At 50.7% G+C, this 18,521-nt stretch overlaps 1 protein-coding gene across 2 annotated transcripts in view; it reads left to right on the top strand.

Annotated features, from left to right (window-relative positions):
- The window catches only part of ASIC4 (acid sensing ion channel subunit family member 4), a 1,255,094-nt gene extending 1,238,703 nt beyond the window's left edge, over positions 1-16,391 (top strand). For both annotated transcript variants that reach the window (XM_086954413.1, XM_086954412.1), the window contains exons 9-10: positions 816-920; positions 15,648-16,391. In XM_086954413.1, the coding sequence (XP_086810539.1) occupies positions 816-920; positions 15,648-15,764 (222 nt within the window). In that variant the 3' untranslated portion in view covers positions 15,765-16,391. The remainder of the gene's footprint in view (positions 1-815; positions 921-15,647) is intronic.
- Positions 16,392-18,521: the final 2,130 nt, after the last annotated feature.

Below are 18,521 nucleotides of genomic sequence, written 5' to 3' on the forward strand. Positions count from 1 at the left end.
TAAGTTTTAGGATTAAGCTCCACTTTAGACTATCATGGATGCCCCTAGATTCATACAAAGGATGAAAAGCTAATCGCTTGCTACTTGATGCATCTTTTTCAGACATAACCCTTAACATTGATGTTGGGAGTGTTTTACTATCATTCGCTAAGTAATTAATTTGATGTTGTGTGAAAAGCTGCAGGCTTGAGGATAAGCAGGGCTTAATCATGTCGGCTCTGCAATCCACACGCATGAACTGGGTTACATGGTCTTGAGGCAGGAGCATCGCCCCCTTAAGAGCTATCAGTTCAGTAGTGGGCTGCGGGTTACAGACTATTTCACTACTAACATGATCAACGCTCTGCTTTCTCCCATTCCCACTCAGAGACCCACTAACAAGCTTAAACTCAACTCCATTGCTAGCGCCGACAATATTAGAAACTGCTGTTTCAAAGAGAAGGGTCTTGTCTAGCCTCGACGGCAATGAATGTCACCCGTCAGTCACTCTCTGACATACCTCCCCTCTCTGTCTTGCTCCCTCTGTCCAGTTACTAGCACTCCATGTCTCTTTCATTGATTCCCAATCTTTCTTGGTGCTATGTTCTCACTTCTTTCTGTCTCTTTCTGTTCCCTTCCTGTCACTCAGCCATTCCTTCTTACACAAACCTTTCTTTCGAGATCTCACCCCTTCCCTGATAGTGCCCAATTTTATTCATAATCCCCATCTTCAAACTACCCTATTTTTTATCCTTCTTCTCTCTCTGCCCTCTCTCAAGCCCTCACTTCTTGTTTTCTCTCTTCTCTTTCACATGTTTCTTCTTGTTTCCTCCTAGGTGATGAAAGTGAGGGTCAATCGCATCTTCAGGAGTAAGACGCCCCCCAACAAGAAGCCATCAGAGAGCGTTGCGACCCTGGGAATGGACGACTTGAAGCAGCAGGTACTCACGAGAGATACTCTGGCCTCAGACACTCCACAGGAGTCTGGGGCATTCCCTGACACTGGCCTTTTACACCCGCTATGTGTCACTCATTCCTGGAGGCACTTCACCAGAGTGTCTTTCACTTCCTGTCATTGACCCCATATACATCAGTGGTGTGTCACTCATTCCCCCATCAATTACCTCTTTTACTTCTTTGGACCCCATCAATTCACTCATTCGTACACTTCTATATTATAACTCATTCATACAATTCAATGTAGTCTTGGTCTTAACCATTAGTATGCGTCAACACATTCACACTCATTCATACATTTCAACACAGTGTCTCTCATTCAAACACTTCAATGGAGTTTCACTAATTCATACACTTCTTTAGTTTAATTCATTTATACAATTAATTGGAATCTCACTCATTCCCTCACTTCGGTGGAGTTTCACTCATTCATGCACTTCAATAGAGTTCCCTTCATTCGTACACTTCAGTGGAGTTTCACTCATTCGTACACTTCAGTGGAGTTTCACTCATTCATGCACTTCAAGGTACTTTCACTCATTCATGCTTCAGTAGAGCTTGACTCTTTTCCTCAATTATGGCCTCATAAACATCACTGATGTATCACTCGTTCCATGGCTGTCATTTGTTGTGCCTCTTCTGTGCTATTGTTTGTGATTCTGTTTTCTGCATTTGTTTTTGCCCTTCTTATCGTGATTGTGCCTGCGCCCTTCGTTTCTGGTCCTCCGTGCCCGTTCCTCACCCTTTTTCTGGCACTGCTGTCCCCGCGGCCCCTTTCCCCCTGCAATTCTCGCTCCCGCCTCCCAGCTCCACTTCCCTCCCCTTTCCCCTATTTAATGGTGGCCGATGCGTGGCCTTGTGCAGCGGACGGGCCAAAGTCAAGCCCCTCTGCGCCCATCCGCTACCCGACTGCGACCAACGCCAGGACCCCGGATCTCTGACTTTCCACTGCTATGACCCAGCTTCCCTCCTCCCACTCAATCCCGGAAGGAACAACTGCCAACTGTCAACGCCGAACACCAGCCACAGCCAGCTCTCCTGAAACACTCCTTTACCATCCACAGCACCCCCACGACCTCCACACCGACAACAGATGCCCCCACCACCGAGGCCCTGAAGTACATCCTCCTCAACATGTGCTCCCTGCACAGACACCATTGAGATCTGGGACCTCCTCAACACCCTCTCGCCAGACGTCGCCTTCTTCGTAGAAACCTTGACACATGCCGCTTCCGCCCCGACATTGCCACCACCATCCCCGACAGCTACAAGATCCAGAGGAAGGACCGCCCCTGCCCAAAAGGAGGACTCCCCATTGCACACAAGAGCTCCCTCTGACTCTCCACCTCCAGCACGAGCGACTCCCTCTCCAACACCGAGCACCTCCACTTCCAGATCCAGTCCAGCCCCAGAACCACACTTTGTGGCATCCTCGCTTACAGAGCCCCAGGGCCTTGCACTCCTTTCATCTCCGCCATTGCCTACCTCATTGCACCCCCGTCATCACCTCCACGGACTACATACTCATCGAAGACTTGAACTTCCACTTCGACAACCGCAGCAACACCGACTCCCCCACCCTCCTGTACAACCTTGCCAACCTGGGACTGAAGCAGCTCGACACCACCCCCACCCAGAAGGCTGAAATTAAATTAAATGAAAGTAGGATTTCTAAAGCGCACTCATACCCTCGAGTGACTAGGCGCTGAAGCTCCAGGGGGCAAAAAGAGGAAGGGTAGCAGAACCCCAGACAGCAGCGAGGTCCCCAAGAAATGAAGGAGCATATTTGAACTAATTATTAAAAAGCCAGGTTTTGAGCGCTTTGCAAAAGATGATCAGATTGTTTCAGATTTTGAGGGTAAGTGGCATAGTATTCCAGAGTTTAGCAGTCGTGACTCCAAAACTCGTTCATCCCCAGGTAGCCCTCCTAAACTTGGGGACAACCAGATTAGCCTGAGAGGTAGATCGTAGGTTTCTGGCCGGGATGTAGCGATGAAACAGTTGTCTAGTAGAGATTGGTCCTTCAGAGTGGAGGGTTTTAAAGGCTAAGCACAAGGATTTGAACATAACCCTTTTCTTAACCCGGAACCAGTGAAGTGATGGGAGATACCGACTGATGTTTCGGAATCCGTAACAGCAGTCTGTACCAATTGAAGCTTGTCTAAGGCTTTCTTGTGGGCCACCGGGAAGAGCCTGTTGTAATAGTCTATTTAGCAAAGACTAGAGTAGTGATCACTGCTTTTCGCAGGTCCTGCTGGATGCAAGGGAAGATCTTCCTGAGAGATTTAATAATGATAAAACAAGATGAAATGATAGCATTGGCTTGTCCATCAAACTGAATTCCCATATTTTCACCTTTGGCACGGGAGTAGAGAGTGGACCCATTTCTTGAGGCCACCAATTGGGGCCCCAAAATGATGGATTGTTGCCAAACAGTAGCACCTCTGTTTTATCGGAGTTCAGTTTCAAGCAGTTGGTAGACATCAATTTCTCTATATGCAGCATATAATTGTGGAAACAGCTTTGGCTGGACACACCCTCAACCCTATCTTCGCAGGAGGGACCAACACCCACTTCAGCTACACCTCGCAGCCCCTCTGGACAGACCACCAATGCGTACACTTCTCTTTCAGCACCACCACCACTCACAAGCCCGCACCACACCCGCCACATAGGAATTGAAGCAAGGTCACAGAAGGGCACCTCAACTCCACCCTCATCAATGACCCCCCCTCTGCCACGACCAACGCCAACTCTACAGCCACAGAACTACACCGCTGGTTTACCAGATGCACAGACAAGCTTGCATCCCTCCGCCACCCCGACAGACAACGCCCCCTGAAGGCTGCCTGGTTCACCACCGACCTCCAAGAAGCCAGGCGCTCCTGCAGAGGTCTCTAGAAACAATGGAGAAACAACAAATCCACCGAATACCAGACCTCCTACAAGCCCGCCATGACAGAATACCACCAAATCATAAGAATCACCAAGAGGAACTTCATCCGAAACAAAATCCTCACCACCACCAAAGCCCTCTACGACAACTTCAGCGAACAGACTCCAGACACCACCCTCCCTTCCGGCAATGACAGCCAGCCCACCATCGCCACCTGGACACCAGTCATCACCAAAAATACCACCACGACCATGAAGAGCACCCACTCAGGAGCCCCCACAGGCCCCTGCCCACCTCACATCTTCCACAGAGACACTGCCGCCATTGTGCCCGATCTACGCCACACCATCAATGCCACCTTCGAATCCGGCATCTTCCTCAACAGCAGCTTTGGGCTTTCCTATGGAACACTGGAGATGGTGAACAGGTGATGCTTTATAATAGGGATCACATGAACTACCAAAATAAAAAACTTAGGAGGGAGGACAGATGGCCCAGCAGTTAGAGCTGCTCCCTTTGGAGTCCTTAGAACAGGTTTGAATCCCTCAGCACTTGACTCAACATTGGGTGATTCTGGGAAAATCACTAAGGGGCCGATTTATTTCCTTGCGGATAGTCTGCTATTCCACTGGAACCACTTATTAAATTACTCTGTCGCCCTGGTGGAAGGATTGACCGCCATATTTATAAAGCATTGCCAGCAACTGCTTTCACAGTGGTTCCTGGCAATGCATTTCACAGTTTAGCACCGGGCTCCATCGACATGACGAATCCCAGCACCAAACAGTTTTATTTTTTTATTTTCAAAATGAAAATCTCAAAACAGGGTTTCTTTTCATGTGGGGAGCAGAATTAGAGGTCTGCTTCTGATGACTCTTACTCCAGAGGGCCGTCAGAGGGGTTTAATCATGACAGAGATCGATTTGTTTCCGGCACGTGTAAACCATTGGTCCACTTGCATTTAAATTTGGTGGGCTGAGCATTATCTTGGAGGTAAGCATACTTCCGCACTTGCTTGATGCTCTTCTAGAGCTTGTTGCAAAGCAATCAAAATCAAATCAGGTGTTTGTTAAGCGTGACTACTCACCCGAAAGGGTCTCAAGGTGCTGGGGGTGTGGAGGGGTTCGCAGGTTCCAGTCCATCAAGAAGGGGGTCTGTCGAAGACTGTACAGTTCTACAGAAACTTTGATACTTAAAACTATTGATCATATGACTGCAATATGATGATGGAAATATTGAACTGTCAAAGCTAACTACCACTATGAAAAAGATTTGTTGAAATAAATCTCAAAATTTCATACATAACATCAATCCAGAAATTTTATTGATCATTACTACGCACTGTAGTGCCTATCAGAGTGCCCAGGATTAGTCCTTACCCCCTGTAAGGTTTGCATTGCTGCAACTTATTTAAGCCATCATTAAAATTAGAGAAACAATACAAAAGTCATTCAACGGTCACAATCATTAATATTTTGCAGTCATGGATAGTGCCGGATGACGAAACTAGTAGAGCCGTCGACGTTTCGACCCCTACATGGGAGGTTAACTTGAGCCCTTAAACGGAGTCTTCATCAGGACAGGAAGTGATGTAGTGGGGCAAGACAATTCTAAAAATAATAAAAAAGGACTGAGTAAATTCTAGATAAAAAGTGAATTTAGAAGGTATTCAGAACAGCTATATAGTACCAAGGGAGGATTTTTTTTTTTTTACATTTACCATGGTCCTTCAGGCCAGTTGGCTCCGAGTGTCGGGAATCTGTAGGACCACCTTCCGTGTGGTCAATTACTAGTGGGCCTGGGGACCAAAATGGGGCCGACTAGAGAGGAGCAAGAATAGAACCATAAATCAGTGAAATGCAGGCGTCATACTCCAGAACAACTAGGTCAGGATTGACTATGGTACAGTTAGGTCTCACTTACATGTGTCTTTCAATTTGGGCCGGAGTCAGTCCTTCAGTGCAGGAGGACTGCTGGGGTGGAGAGGGGACTTCTTCTCCTATACTTCCGCTAAATGGGGAGCGAGAGGAATGAGGTTACAGCCCAATAATTCTTAGAAGTCTAACAGCACGTGGCATTACGACCCATACCTCCCTGATCAACACTTACATTAATCAGGCGGCCGCGATAGCTTTCAGCAGTCCAAACAGTAGCCCTAGGCGATAGGTGCTCACCACCGTTCTCGATTCTCTGCAAGAATTAATTTAAATAAGCGGGCATTAGTGATTCTCAATCGGGGCCAGGAGTTGTGTCAAAGGCAGTACCCGGCAGGGATATGGTACTTACACAAAGAACGTAGCCGCAACAGCGGTCTGCCCTCTCAAAGTGCTTGCTTCTTCGTATGCGCGCAATACGCATAGTGAAACCACTTCCGCGTTTTGTGTTCAGAGGATGGTGGCGTGGTCACGTGAGTGACTAGAAACTAAAAAAATACTACTCGGCTGCAAGGTGGCCGATATACGTACATGCGAACAAGGGGATGAGATGTTTAAAAACCCCACATTATTTTGAATTGCTTAAGTCGGGTTACATAAAAAGGTCAATACAGGAAAATTATTATTATGACTCAATGTACACCACAAAAACTGGCATGTCAGAAAAGAAAAAGAAAAACGTGCACCTCTCACACATGAGGGTGTAAACGTTAACCGTTATTGCATATGGGACATTTCATTAATAACAGCCTAGCCAGAAACAATTTAATTAGCATGTATCTCTCAGACATAATGGTGTAAGCTGAATCAATTAATTTAGTTGGATGCAGACTCACATAGCAGATGGTACAGTCTATACTGAACGGCATCAATAGGGGAAATAGTTTAAGAACGTGCACCTCTCAGGTACGAGGGTGTAGACATTATCAATCTGAAAGAAACACGTTAGTGTTAGATTCCTTACCTTAGAATATCCCCAGGCGTCAGTCTGGATCCGGAAACTTTTGCGTAGCAGTACCCCTGCGCGTCGGTAGGCGTCGTCTGCAGGCGTCCCCCTGCGGCTCCGCGTCCGTCGTCGGCGTCGTGAGCCGTGATGACGTCGCTGGAGTATATAGACGCCGCCTCCGCGCGCTGACGTCAGTTCTTCTTTTTTCCGCGCCAGTAAGCGCAGATGCGAAGAGCAGTACTCCGGTCTTTTGACCAACTTTGTTAAACTTTCTATCTCTTTTTGGTGCCTGGTAGGATGCCCGGTTTCAAGAATTGTGACGGTTGTGACCGCACGATGTCGGTCACGGACCATCACCGACTTTGTCTCCGGTGCCTGGGCCCGACCAGGACGTGGACGCCTGCGTCGACTGCCGGGCTCTCACTAACAAGGCTAGACGGGAGCAGTCCCGCAAGCTGCTTGAGCTCCAGGTGTCGGCCCCGCGTCGGGAGCGGTCCCGGTCCGGCCGGAGGTCCAGGGAGCGTTCGATGGAGCGGTCGCGGAGCCGCGCCGAGCGCTCCGAAAGTCGTCACCATTCGTCGGGCTCTTCAGGTAAGAAACACAAGAAGTCGGGGCGTCGTCATCGTACCCCCGACTCCCCCCGACGCTCGCGGGACGCGGCCGGGGGTTCGGGTGACCCCAACCCCGCGGCTCCGCGAGAGTCGCCGGCGCGGCCTGCCCCATACCCTCCGGTCCCTGGGCAAGGTGCGACGCCTGAGGAGATTGAGGCGTTCCTCATGGCCATGAGGGCGCTCAGTTCTCCGACGTGGCCTACGGTGCCTTCGAGCCCAGTGCTACCGTCTGGGGGCCCTGGCGGGTCGGGTGTCCCTGGCTCAACGCCATCGGGTGCTCCGGCCCCGGTGCCGCCGACGGCTCCGACCCCGGCGCCGCAAGGGCCTTCGGGGTCGACGCCGGCTGGCCTGCCGGCTGGTCCGGCACCGCTCCCATCGGGGTTACCCCCGACGCCGTCCCCGCGTGGCGCCGGTTCTCCTGTGCCGGCTCCGGGCGGCGCCGTCCCCATACCCTCCCCGAATCCGGACGCGGTGCGGACCGGCGTCGATCGACGCCGGGCTCGACGCCGATGGGGCCTGTGAACCCCGAGGAGCCGGTCTACATCGTTGACTCCGAATATGGAGATGATGAAGAGTACGGGGAAGGTTGGGAGGGGTCTGAGGATCCTCTGTCACGTGAGTGCCAGTATGACCCGGACTGGACAGGTGATTTGGGGGATGCCAGTGGTCTGGACGACTCTCCTAACCCTGGCTTTGTCTCTCCTCCTTCCGTGGCGTCGGAGGAGGGAGCTGCATATTCAGTGGTGCTGATGAGGGCTGCCAAGGCCTTACACCTTGAGCTCCCCGTCGCGGCCGTGAGGCCTAACATCCTCACTGAGGTCTTCAAACCGCAGTCATGCCCACAGGAGCCACTGCTGCCGTTTAACGAAGCCTTGTCAGACGTTCTGTTGGGCACGTGGTCCAGGCCCGCTTCAGGTTCGCCTTTTGATCGGAACGTGGCCAGATGCCACCGTCCTTGTCCGGACGACCCCAAGTTCCTGTCCACCCACCCCACCCCCGAGAGTCTGGTGATCCAGGCCTCAACCTCCCAGACCGCATTCCCGTCGGCCCCACCCGACCGGGAATCTAAGAGGTATGACCAATATGGCAAGAAGGTCTTCTCGTCCCTGAGTTTGGGACTGCGGTCTTGCAACACCGCTTGCCTCTTAGGCCGCTACACCCACTCTGTGTGGGATACGGTCGCGGACCTGCTGCCAGAATGCCCCATGGAGGTGAGGGCTAAACTCGGTAAAGCTGTGGCTGAGGGCCGAGATGCAGCTAAATACTCTATACGGTGTGGTCTTGATACGACCGACTCGCTAGGCAGAGCGATGTCCACGACGGTGGCGATTCGTCGCCACGCCTGGCTGAGATCCGCCAACTTCTCGGCAGATGTCCAGAATGCCTTGATGGACATGCCGTTCGATGGCTGTCGCCTGTTTGGCGACAAGGCGGACCACGCGCTGGAACGCTTCAAGGACTCCAGGGTCACGGCCAAGTCCTTGGGTCTCTCGACCCAGCGCCAGCAAACGGGTTCGTTTCGCTCCTTTCGTGGCCAAGGAAGGGGCGCCCCCACACGTGCTGCCAGCCACGCGCCGCAACAATCCATTCAACGCGGTGGCGGCCGTGGAAACCGCCGTGGCGGCTGTCGGGGTCAACGGCGGGGTCAGGCCACACCTCCCCCCGCAGCATCTGCCTCCAAGTCCTCCTAGTCCATGCTTTCGGCCCCATGTGACACCAGTGGGTGGCAGGGTTCGCCATCACCATGCTCACTGGCGCACGATTACATCGGACAGGTGGGTGCTGCAACTCGTCCGAAGGGGCTACTCCCTCCCTTTCGAGACCACTCCTCCAGCCATGCCACCGCAGAACCACCGTGTGTCGGGGGACCACTTGACACTTCTGCAGGAGGAAGTTACGGATCTCTTGGCCAAGGGGGCCATCGAGCGCGTTCCTGGGCCAGAAGTAGGGCGTGGTTGCTATTCCCACTACTTTCTGGTGCCCAAGAAGGACAAGGGGGGCCTACGTCCCATCTTGGATCTACGGAACGTCAACGGCTTCCTCCGGAAGGAGAAGTTCAAGATGTTGACTTTAGCTCAGGTCTTGGCTGCTCTAGACCCGCAAGACTGGATGGTAGCGTTGGACTTGCAGGATGCGTACTTTCACATCCCCGTCCTGCCGGCCCACCGGCGTTACCTGCGGTTCACGGTAGGCCAGGAGCATTTTCAGTTTGTCGTGCTCCCCTTCGGCCTTACCAGCGCCCCACGGGTGTTCACTAAGGTGATGGCGGTGGTCGCAGCTCATCTGCGCAGGTTAGGGGTTTCGGTCTTCCCCTACCTAGACGACTGGCTGTTGAAGGCGGGCTCGCCCCAGACAGTCGTCCACCACCTTCAGATGACGGCGGACCTCTTGCACGACCTGGGGTTCTCCATCAATGTGCCGAAATCACACCTGTGTCCCTCTCAAAAGCTCCTTTTCATCGGAGCGGTTCTGGACTCGGCGCAGTTTCGGGTTTATCCTCCGGAACGGCGGGTCCGGGATATACAGGCTTTGATCCCCATCTTTCGGCCGCTATCCCGGGTTTCGGTCAGGTTGACGCTGCGGCTGCTGGGACTGATGGCTTCCTGCATCCTTCTGGTGCATCACGCCCGGTGGCGGATGCGGGCTCTGCAGTGGGACCTGAAGTTTCAGTGGGCCCAGCATCAGGGCAACTTGTCCGACCACGTCTTGATCTCGGAGGGCACTGCGAGACAACTGCAGTGGTGGCTTACGGACCGCGATTGGGTCAGAGGCAGATCCCTCTCCCTTCCCCAACCGGAGCACGTAATCGTGACGGACGCGTCCCTCCTGGGCTGGGGTGGCCACTTGGGAGAGGCAAAGATCAGAGGCATCTGGTCTCAGGCGGAGTCCCGGCTCCATATCAACCTGTTGGAGCTATGGGCGATTCGTCTAGCACTGAAGGCATTCCTCCCCTTTGTCAACGGGAGTGTGGTGCAGGTGTTCACGGACAACAGCACCGCCATGTGGTACTGCAACAAACAAGGCGGGGTGGGGTCGTGGACCCTTTGCCAGGAGGCTCTGCACCTCTGGCAATGGCTGGAACGTCAGGGCGTGACTCTGACGGTTCAACACCTGGCAGGTTCTCTGAACGCTAGGGCGGACGAACTCAGCCGTCGGTGCTCGATGGATCACGAATGGCGTCTGAACTCGGACGTGGCGCAAGGCATCTTTCTGCAATGGGGAGAGCCTTGGTTAGATCTATTCGCCACAGAAGAGAACGCGCAATGTCATCAGTTCTGCGCGTTGGAGTTTCCAAGACGGCACTCGCACGGCGACGCCTTTCGGCGCGAGTGGAGTTGCGGTCTGTTATACGCCTTTCCGCCTTTACCACTTCTGCCCAGAGTGCTGAAGAAGATCAGGCGCGACCGGGCCCAAGTTATCCTTGTGGCTCCGGACTGGGCTCGAAGGTACTGGTATCCCGAGCTACTCAGCATGTCGGTCGGTCCCCCGATCCGCCTGCCCCTTCAGGAGGACCTTCTGTCTCAGCAACAGGGGACGGTCCTCCACCCGAACCTGTCCAGTCTCCACCTCCATGCTTGGAGATTGAGCGGCGGCAGTTGAGGCCATTTGACTTGCCTCCTGAAGTCTGTGATGTGATTCTGGCAGCCAGGCGTCCCTCCACGAAGTCGGTATACGCCTGTCGGTGGAACAGATTTGTGGCATGGTGCACAGCAAAGGCTGTGGATCCTCTTTCTGCCCCTCTTTCTGAGGTTCTTCTGTTTCTTCTCTCTCTTGCCCAGCAGGGCTCTCCTCTGGGCACTATCAAGGGCTACCTTTCGGCCCTTTCAGCCTTTCTACGGCTTCCTGATCAGCCTTCTTTGTTCAAGTCCCCAATTGTAACGAGATTCTTGAAGGGCATCACACACATGTATCCACCTGTTCCGTTTGTGATGCCTCAGTGGGACTTGAACTTGGTTCTGACCTTTTTGATGTGTGCTCCCTTTGAGCCCCTTCATTCTTGTCCTCTCCGTCTCCTGACTTTGAAGACGGCTTTCCTGGTTGCCATCACCTCTGCCAGGAGAGTGAGTGAGCTCCAGTCTCTTTCTGTCCAACCTCCCTTCCTGTCCATTCATCCTGACAAGGTGGTTCTCAGGACTAGGCCTTCTTTCCTGCCCAAAGTAGTTTCTGCTTTTCACATCGGGCAGTCCATCACCCTCCCCTCCTTCTTCCCGCCTCCGCATCCCTCAAAGGATGAAGAGCGGCTCCATCGTCTGGACCCAAAACGTGCACTTTCATTTTACATGGATCGCACACGCCAGTTCCGGGTGGATGACCAACTGTTTGTTGGCTACGTGGGTGCGAAGAAGGGACGGGCGGTGTGTAAACGAACTATCTCTCGGTGGGTCGTTCTGTGCATCAAAGTGTGCTACTCTTTGGCTCGGAAAGAGCCTCCTGTTGGGCTGAGGGCCCATTCCACTCGGGCCACGGCGGCTACCACTGCCCTGGGCCGGGGAGTCCCTTTGCAGGACATTTGCCAGGCAGCTACGTGGGCCTCGCTGCACACCTTTGCGAGGCACTACTGCCTGGACAGTCAAGTCCGGAGGGATGGCTTCTTTGGCCGTTCTGTCCTCCAGGACTTTCTGGTGTAGGAATGTATTGGTTCGCAGACCCACCACCGGGGTTGATATTGCTGGGGTATCTATTCTAAGGTAAGGAATCTAACACTAACGTGTTTCTTTCAGATGAACAAGTTACTTACCTTCGGTAACGATATATCTGTAAGAAACATTAGTTAGTGTTAGATTCCTTACCGAACCCACCCATCCTCCCCGTTCTGCGAACTGATACCTAGGGTTAAGGACATCCCTTTCAGGGCCCTAGTTTCAAATGGCACCAGTGTTGGTTCTCACATGGCTCTGCGTTTTCTGGCGCGGAAAAGCTGTGTACAAAGAACTGACGTCAGCGCGCGGAGGCGGCGTCTATATACTCCAGCGACGTCATCACGGCGCACGACGCCGACGACGGACGCGGAGCCGCAGGGGACGCCTGCAGACGACACCTACCGACGCGCAGGGGTACTGCTACGCAAAAGTTTCCGGATCCAGACTGACGCCTGGGGATATTCTAAGGTAAGGAATCTAACACTAACTAATGTTTCTTACAGATATATCATTACCGAAGGTAAGTAACTTGTTCATTAGTTCACATGCGACCAACCAAGAAAGAGAACATCATTGCACTGAATTCAAGGATTATTTAGCACTGATAATTACGTATATACACTCACATTTGCCACTGTGATTAATTTCCCAATGCTGCCATCTGGGCATAGCTACTGTCGGTCTCGTTGAGAACGTTTGTTATTGAATCAAATGTGGCCATCCATTTTAATTCACGGGTATTAAGCACCTTCGCCAGATTACCACCCCTTCTACCCAGAGTGATCTTTTCTATGACCAACCATTTTAAATCCTGAACAGTGTGCCCCATTCTCTGACAGTGATCTACTAGGGGGGCTCCTGGTACAGCACAGCGTATCCTTCTTCCATGCTGTAAAATCCTCTGTTTGACCTTTTGTTGAGTCTGAACAACGTATATTTTTCCACAAGGACACTGGATTATATATATAACGTTGGTCGTGTTGCAATTAGTGTATGATTTTAGGCAGAAAGACCGGTTTTGATATACAAAGATCTTAGTTTGTAGTGTAGTGGCACATGCGATGCATGCTCCACACCTATAGTGTCCAATAATCGGGGGAAGATTCCATAATGAGGTGATAGTGGGTTGGTCCGCCGAGTCTAGGAAAGAATGAACCACCATGTCTTGGATATTTTTAACTCTTTGAAGGAGTGTAATGGTACATCCTCCTGCTTGATGTCATCAGCAACGAGGGGCCAATTCTTATTAATGATCTTTTTAATCTCATTACTTCTCGTCGAGACAGTGGTCACGCAAATAATGTGTTCAGGATTGGTTTTATCCCTATTTTCAGCATTAAGAAGAGTGTCACGTGGATTGTACCACGCCCGTTTCCGGGCTTTTTTCACAAGTCGTCCAGGAAACCCTCGAGCTACTAGGCATTCTGATAAATCCTGTGACTCACACATATAGTCAACTTTTTTGGAACAATTCCTTCTGATACATAGGAACTGTCCTACAGGCAAATTATCTTTTAACCCCCTCGGGTGATGACTTCCATATTGCAGTAATGAATTCCTTTCCGTCGGTTTTCTATATAGCGTCGTCTGTAGATGATCATTTTCAACATAGATGGTAATGTCTAGGAAAGGGATCCGATCATTGCTGGACTGCATGGTGAACTGGATATGTTCATTCCGTAGATTTAGCCAAGCATGAAAGTTGTTTAATTCTTCAGAGTTGCCATTCCAAACACATAGGACATCATCAATATATCTTACCCATAACGCCAAGTTGGCATTAAATGGGTTGGTGTCTGTAAAGATAAATTGTTTTTCGAAAGAATCCATAAATATTATCGCTAAATTTGGGGAAAACGTAGCCCCCATAGCGACCCCCTTTGTTTGGAGGAAGAATTCTTCTTGGAATATGAAGAAATTCTTCATCATTGCTATCTTTAGCAAATCAGTTGGTACAGGTACAGGTGCAGGGCGTTCGTCCAAAACTTTGCTAATGACTTCGAGTGCTTCCAACTGTGGTATGCTGGTGTATAAAGACACTATATCACAAGTGACTAATAATTGTCGAGTGCAGTTTAAGGGGCGCTGGTCCACTAAGTTAATGGTCTGGGTGGTATCTCGTAGATATGCCTGGGTTTTGATGGCCATCGGTTTAAGAAAAAAGTCTATGTACTTACAAAGCGGTTCCAGCTTTGAGCCGCAGCCCGAAACGATTGGTCGGCCAGGCTGATTGTTCACATCCTTATGCACTTTTGGTAAAGTGTATACAGTGGCCAACCTAGGATGTTGTTGATTTAGGAACTTGAACTCCAGATCCGACAGGAACCCTTCATCTAGGCCTCTATGTGTTACTTGAAGAATATCCATGGCCAGTTCACGGGAAGGGTCCGAACGTAATTTTTTATAACTTACTCCATCCGAGAGCTGACGGTATATCTCCTCCTTGTACTTGCTTAGATCTTGAACCACAATGGCTCCCCCTTTATCTGTGAGTCCAGGATGATTCCCAGGTTGCGTGCGTGGTCCATGGGGGTGGGCGGGCTTCTGAGGGCGGTGGGCCACTAGGTGTCGTTCCATGGGTTTGGGCCCATGATGAGTACTTCCGTCTTGTTTGTGTTTAGTTGTAGGCAGCTGTTTTTCACCCATTTTGCGACGGCTTCAATGCCTTCTCGAAAGTTGTGTCTGGCGGTGTTGGGTTCATTGGATAGGGAGAGGATGACTTGGGTGTCGTCTGCGTATGACACAATGTTGAGTCCGTAGGCTCTGACGATGGGGGTGAGTGGAGCCATGTAGACGTTGAAGAGCGTAGGGCTGAGGGAGGAACCCTGGGGGACTCCGCAGGTGGTAGGTGTAGGGTCTGAGAGGAAAGGGGGGAGTCTGACCCGCTGCGTTCTGCCAGAGAGATAGGAACTGATCCAGTCAAGGGCCTTGTCTTGGATCCCTGCATTGTGGAGTCTTCGTATTAGGGTGTGGTGAGAGACTATGCCAATTTCATCTGTTACGGCGAGGAGGGCGGGTTCTGTAATGTGTTTTTTTCGGAAGCCGATTGGGAGGAGTCGAGGATGTTGTGCTCTTTGATGAATGTGGCGAGTTAGCTGTTGATGGTTTTCTCGATGACTTTCGCTGGGAACGGGAGCAGGGAGATGGGTCTGTAGTTTCTGAGGTCGGTGGGGTCCGCCAAGGGTTTCTTCAGGAGGGAGTTGATTTCAGCGTGTTTCCAGTTGTCAGGGAACGAGGCAGTTGCCAGGTAGCTGTTGATGGTGTGGCAGAGCATGAGTGCAATGGGGTCGGCGGCTCTGCTAAAAATGGGGTGGGGCAGGGGTCAGTGGGGGCCCCGGAGTGGATTGACTTCATCGTCTTTAGTGTGTCTTCGGTGTTGAGGGCTGTCAAGTTGTCGATCGCTGGCTTCAGGGTGTTGGGGCTGGTTGGTGAGGACAGAAATGCCAAAAAGGGCAGTCAAGTTCCATAAGGGCCTTCTCAAATCCACTTATACAAATTGAAATTTACATCAAAAGTTTTTGCAGTGAATTTTCAGTCATGTGCTTGTGCCTATCTTAAGTGCTGTTAATTGATGGATCACTTGTGCAGTTGGTCATAGATAAGGATATTGTTGAGTCCAAATATATTTGCCCTTTGCAAAGGAGCACGCTGTATTTATGTTGCTTTCTTCTTCATCTCTTCCAGAGTTCCTGTGAGGCACTGGGAAGACATCCAGAAGGCCCTTATGCTACTACCATGCTGCCGAACCACCACCATCACCACTACACCCGTCAGGGAGTTTTCGAGGACTTTGCTTGCTAGTAATGAAGTGGAGCAGATACGAAGGCCCGATCTCTGGTGCGTCTTGACCTCAGCTCCTCTCCCAGGCTAATGGATGCTCAAGAACCAAAGGCAATCCTGTCTACAGACAACCATCCACCCTGAAAACCAGAGTCAGGCTCCAGGCTTCCAACTGAGAGGTCCCACGGGCCATGTGAACATGGAATCCGCAGGCAACTGGGATTAGAGATCTTCCAAACTGAGGAAAGTAGACTCACAACTTGAGTGGCAAGACTCCAGGGGTGAAGAACATCCTGCCACCATTACATAGACAATGGGTAGATGTTACTCCAGGAGCAGGACTGTCAGCAATTTAAAAAAAAGGGGCACCAACCTGCATCCCTCACCTCTGGTATGTTTTTCAAAAAACGCCAAAGACTCCACCCCCAGAGAAGGATGGTTCACCCCTCGCCCGCTCAGAGGTCACCCTGCCTCATCTTGAAGCACACAAACTACAGAGCCTCTCGCTCTTTAAGAAACTGGAAATTAGACGAAGGCACCGGTTGAACAGTCCGGTATCCTTACAGCTGGTCTTGTACAGTAGCAGGCTCTTCCCAATATAAACTCCCTTTGTAAAAATAAATATCTTTCTTCTAGTATGTAACATAACATTAACCGTTGAGAATGTGCTCCTTATTTCAAAGTTGTGTCACCCAAAAAACAAGGGTTGGCATGAGGATGAACTGGTGTGGGGTATTTGATGGGAGGGAAGCGAGTGTTTTTCGTAAATGGGATGCCCTCTAACAAAAGCTGTGAGGAGATACTACTAAATATGAAAGCTAGCGCTGGCTGCCAGGACTTCATCTACTGGGGTTGGGATCTTCATGTGCTGAACAGGTTTAATGAAGACACACATTTCAGACCTCCATGGAGCGCATTTAAGAGATGGATGGAAGCCGATTCAGAGCACAGGGTCAAAGTTTTGCCCACTCGGACAGCACAATGGTCATGAAGTTATAATGGACTTAGGAGAGAGAAAACAGAATTCAACTAGGATTTAGTAAAACAGATTCACCCTTTGTCTTGAAGATAGACCTTTTGCTATATGGTTTGCTCTTCTATACCCAGTTTGAGAAAGGGGTCCAAGATGTTTCATTAAACTTAGAGTCCTCCCTCTGATGCACACTGCAGATCATACAAGGCACTCCTTTTAAACTCTCCCCTTTCCCAGGTTTATCTTATACAGAGCAGTGGAAAATATTACACGTTACAATTCTAGGGAGTGTCATTCCCAAAAGAGTTTGTGGCAACTGGAAACCCTGAGTTGTGAGATTCCAGGATCAGGGAATTAACAGAATGAGAGCGCAGCTCACCACAGAGGTCGGCATGGGTCTGGGCTGGGCACCGGATAGAGACGAGTACAGGTCCTGCAGTGGGGGCAGAACCTTGCTTGACGTCTTAGAGAAGACATGGTGTTATGGGTACACACCTTGCTAGCTAATTGCTAGGCTTTAAAGTGTATCTTCTGAAGTAATACAAAACACATAGTGGCTTGTGGTGGGGTGGGGACGAGGTGGCAATCCATGGCATTTCTGTACACCTTGAAGGTGGTTCTCTTGTCCACCTGGAGCCGGTGACTGTGTATCAGGTGGTAGTATCTTCAAGACAAGGGCCTGATGATGGCTGTAACACAAAATCTTTACGCCGAAACATGGCTGCCGGAAGCGGGGCAGTTTATGACTATACATCACTGTGGTTACTGCCCCATTAGACTATATCTGTATGTATTGTAACAGTAATAGGAACAAGCAGCTCAGGCACCAGGAATACATGTTCTTGGGTGCAACCAGAATGCCAAGCAGTGAGGCTTCACTTCCTCACCACTATATATAGAGTGCACACTTAGCTATATGTCATGTTAATTTAACTTATATAGCGCACAAATCACCCCGGTAGGGGTATCGCGGTGCAGAAATATGAGCACAAGGTTAGAAGGGAGAGACGGCGCATGGAGAGCTGCATAGAGAGAAGAGGCATAGGGAGGATGAGGGCTAAGCATGGGCGAATTTTGCGAATCTGGCGTTCGCGAATTTGCGTATGTGCGAACTCCCAATCCGCAAAATCCGCGAATTCTCGCGAATTTGCAGATTTTTTCTTTTTTTTTGTGTTCGCAAGGGTTTCTGCCAGTTCGCGAGGGTTTTGTACCAGTCCGCAATTGCGAACTTACTTGTCGGCTCGCAACGGTCGCGACTATGTTGTTTCTACGTCTGGTTCATCATCACAGGTTCCCAGCACCCTCTGTTTCACCACTGCCACCCTCTGTTTCACCCAAACCACCCTCTGGTACATCAATGCCACCCTCTGGTTCATCATCACTGTAGATTATGGGGGGGAAAGCAAGCACACCTGCCCTGCTTCAACTGACATGAATTAATTTGGGGTTGATTTATTAATGTGTCACTGTTTTAAAATTCCAGTCTGGCACCTGCTTCCTTATCTGTAATTTGCTTTCTGTTGCAGTGCAATTTTTTTCCAGGACCTTTGTGGCCTACTTGTAGCTATTCTATGAGCTTGCTGTGAGGGTCAGAGCAGGGTCATAGAATTGTTGCAACAAGCAACTGAACTCTGGAGGGGCCCCAGTCAGGAAGCACTACAGGGAATGGTTACTAATGATGAGTTTGAACTTTTGCACCTGCTGAGGGCCTTCAGTTTTGCAAAACTCGTTTTTCTGCAGAACAGCAACTGTAATGCCCCAAACAAACATAGGCAACTGAACTCTGGAGGGGCCCCTCAGGAAGT

The sequence above is a fragment of the Lissotriton vulgaris genome, chromosome 2_1, assembly GCF_964263255.1.
Source record: "Lissotriton vulgaris chromosome 2_1, aLisVul1.2, whole genome shotgun sequence".
Lineage (NCBI taxonomy): Eukaryota > Metazoa > Chordata > Amphibia > Caudata > Salamandridae > Lissotriton > Lissotriton vulgaris.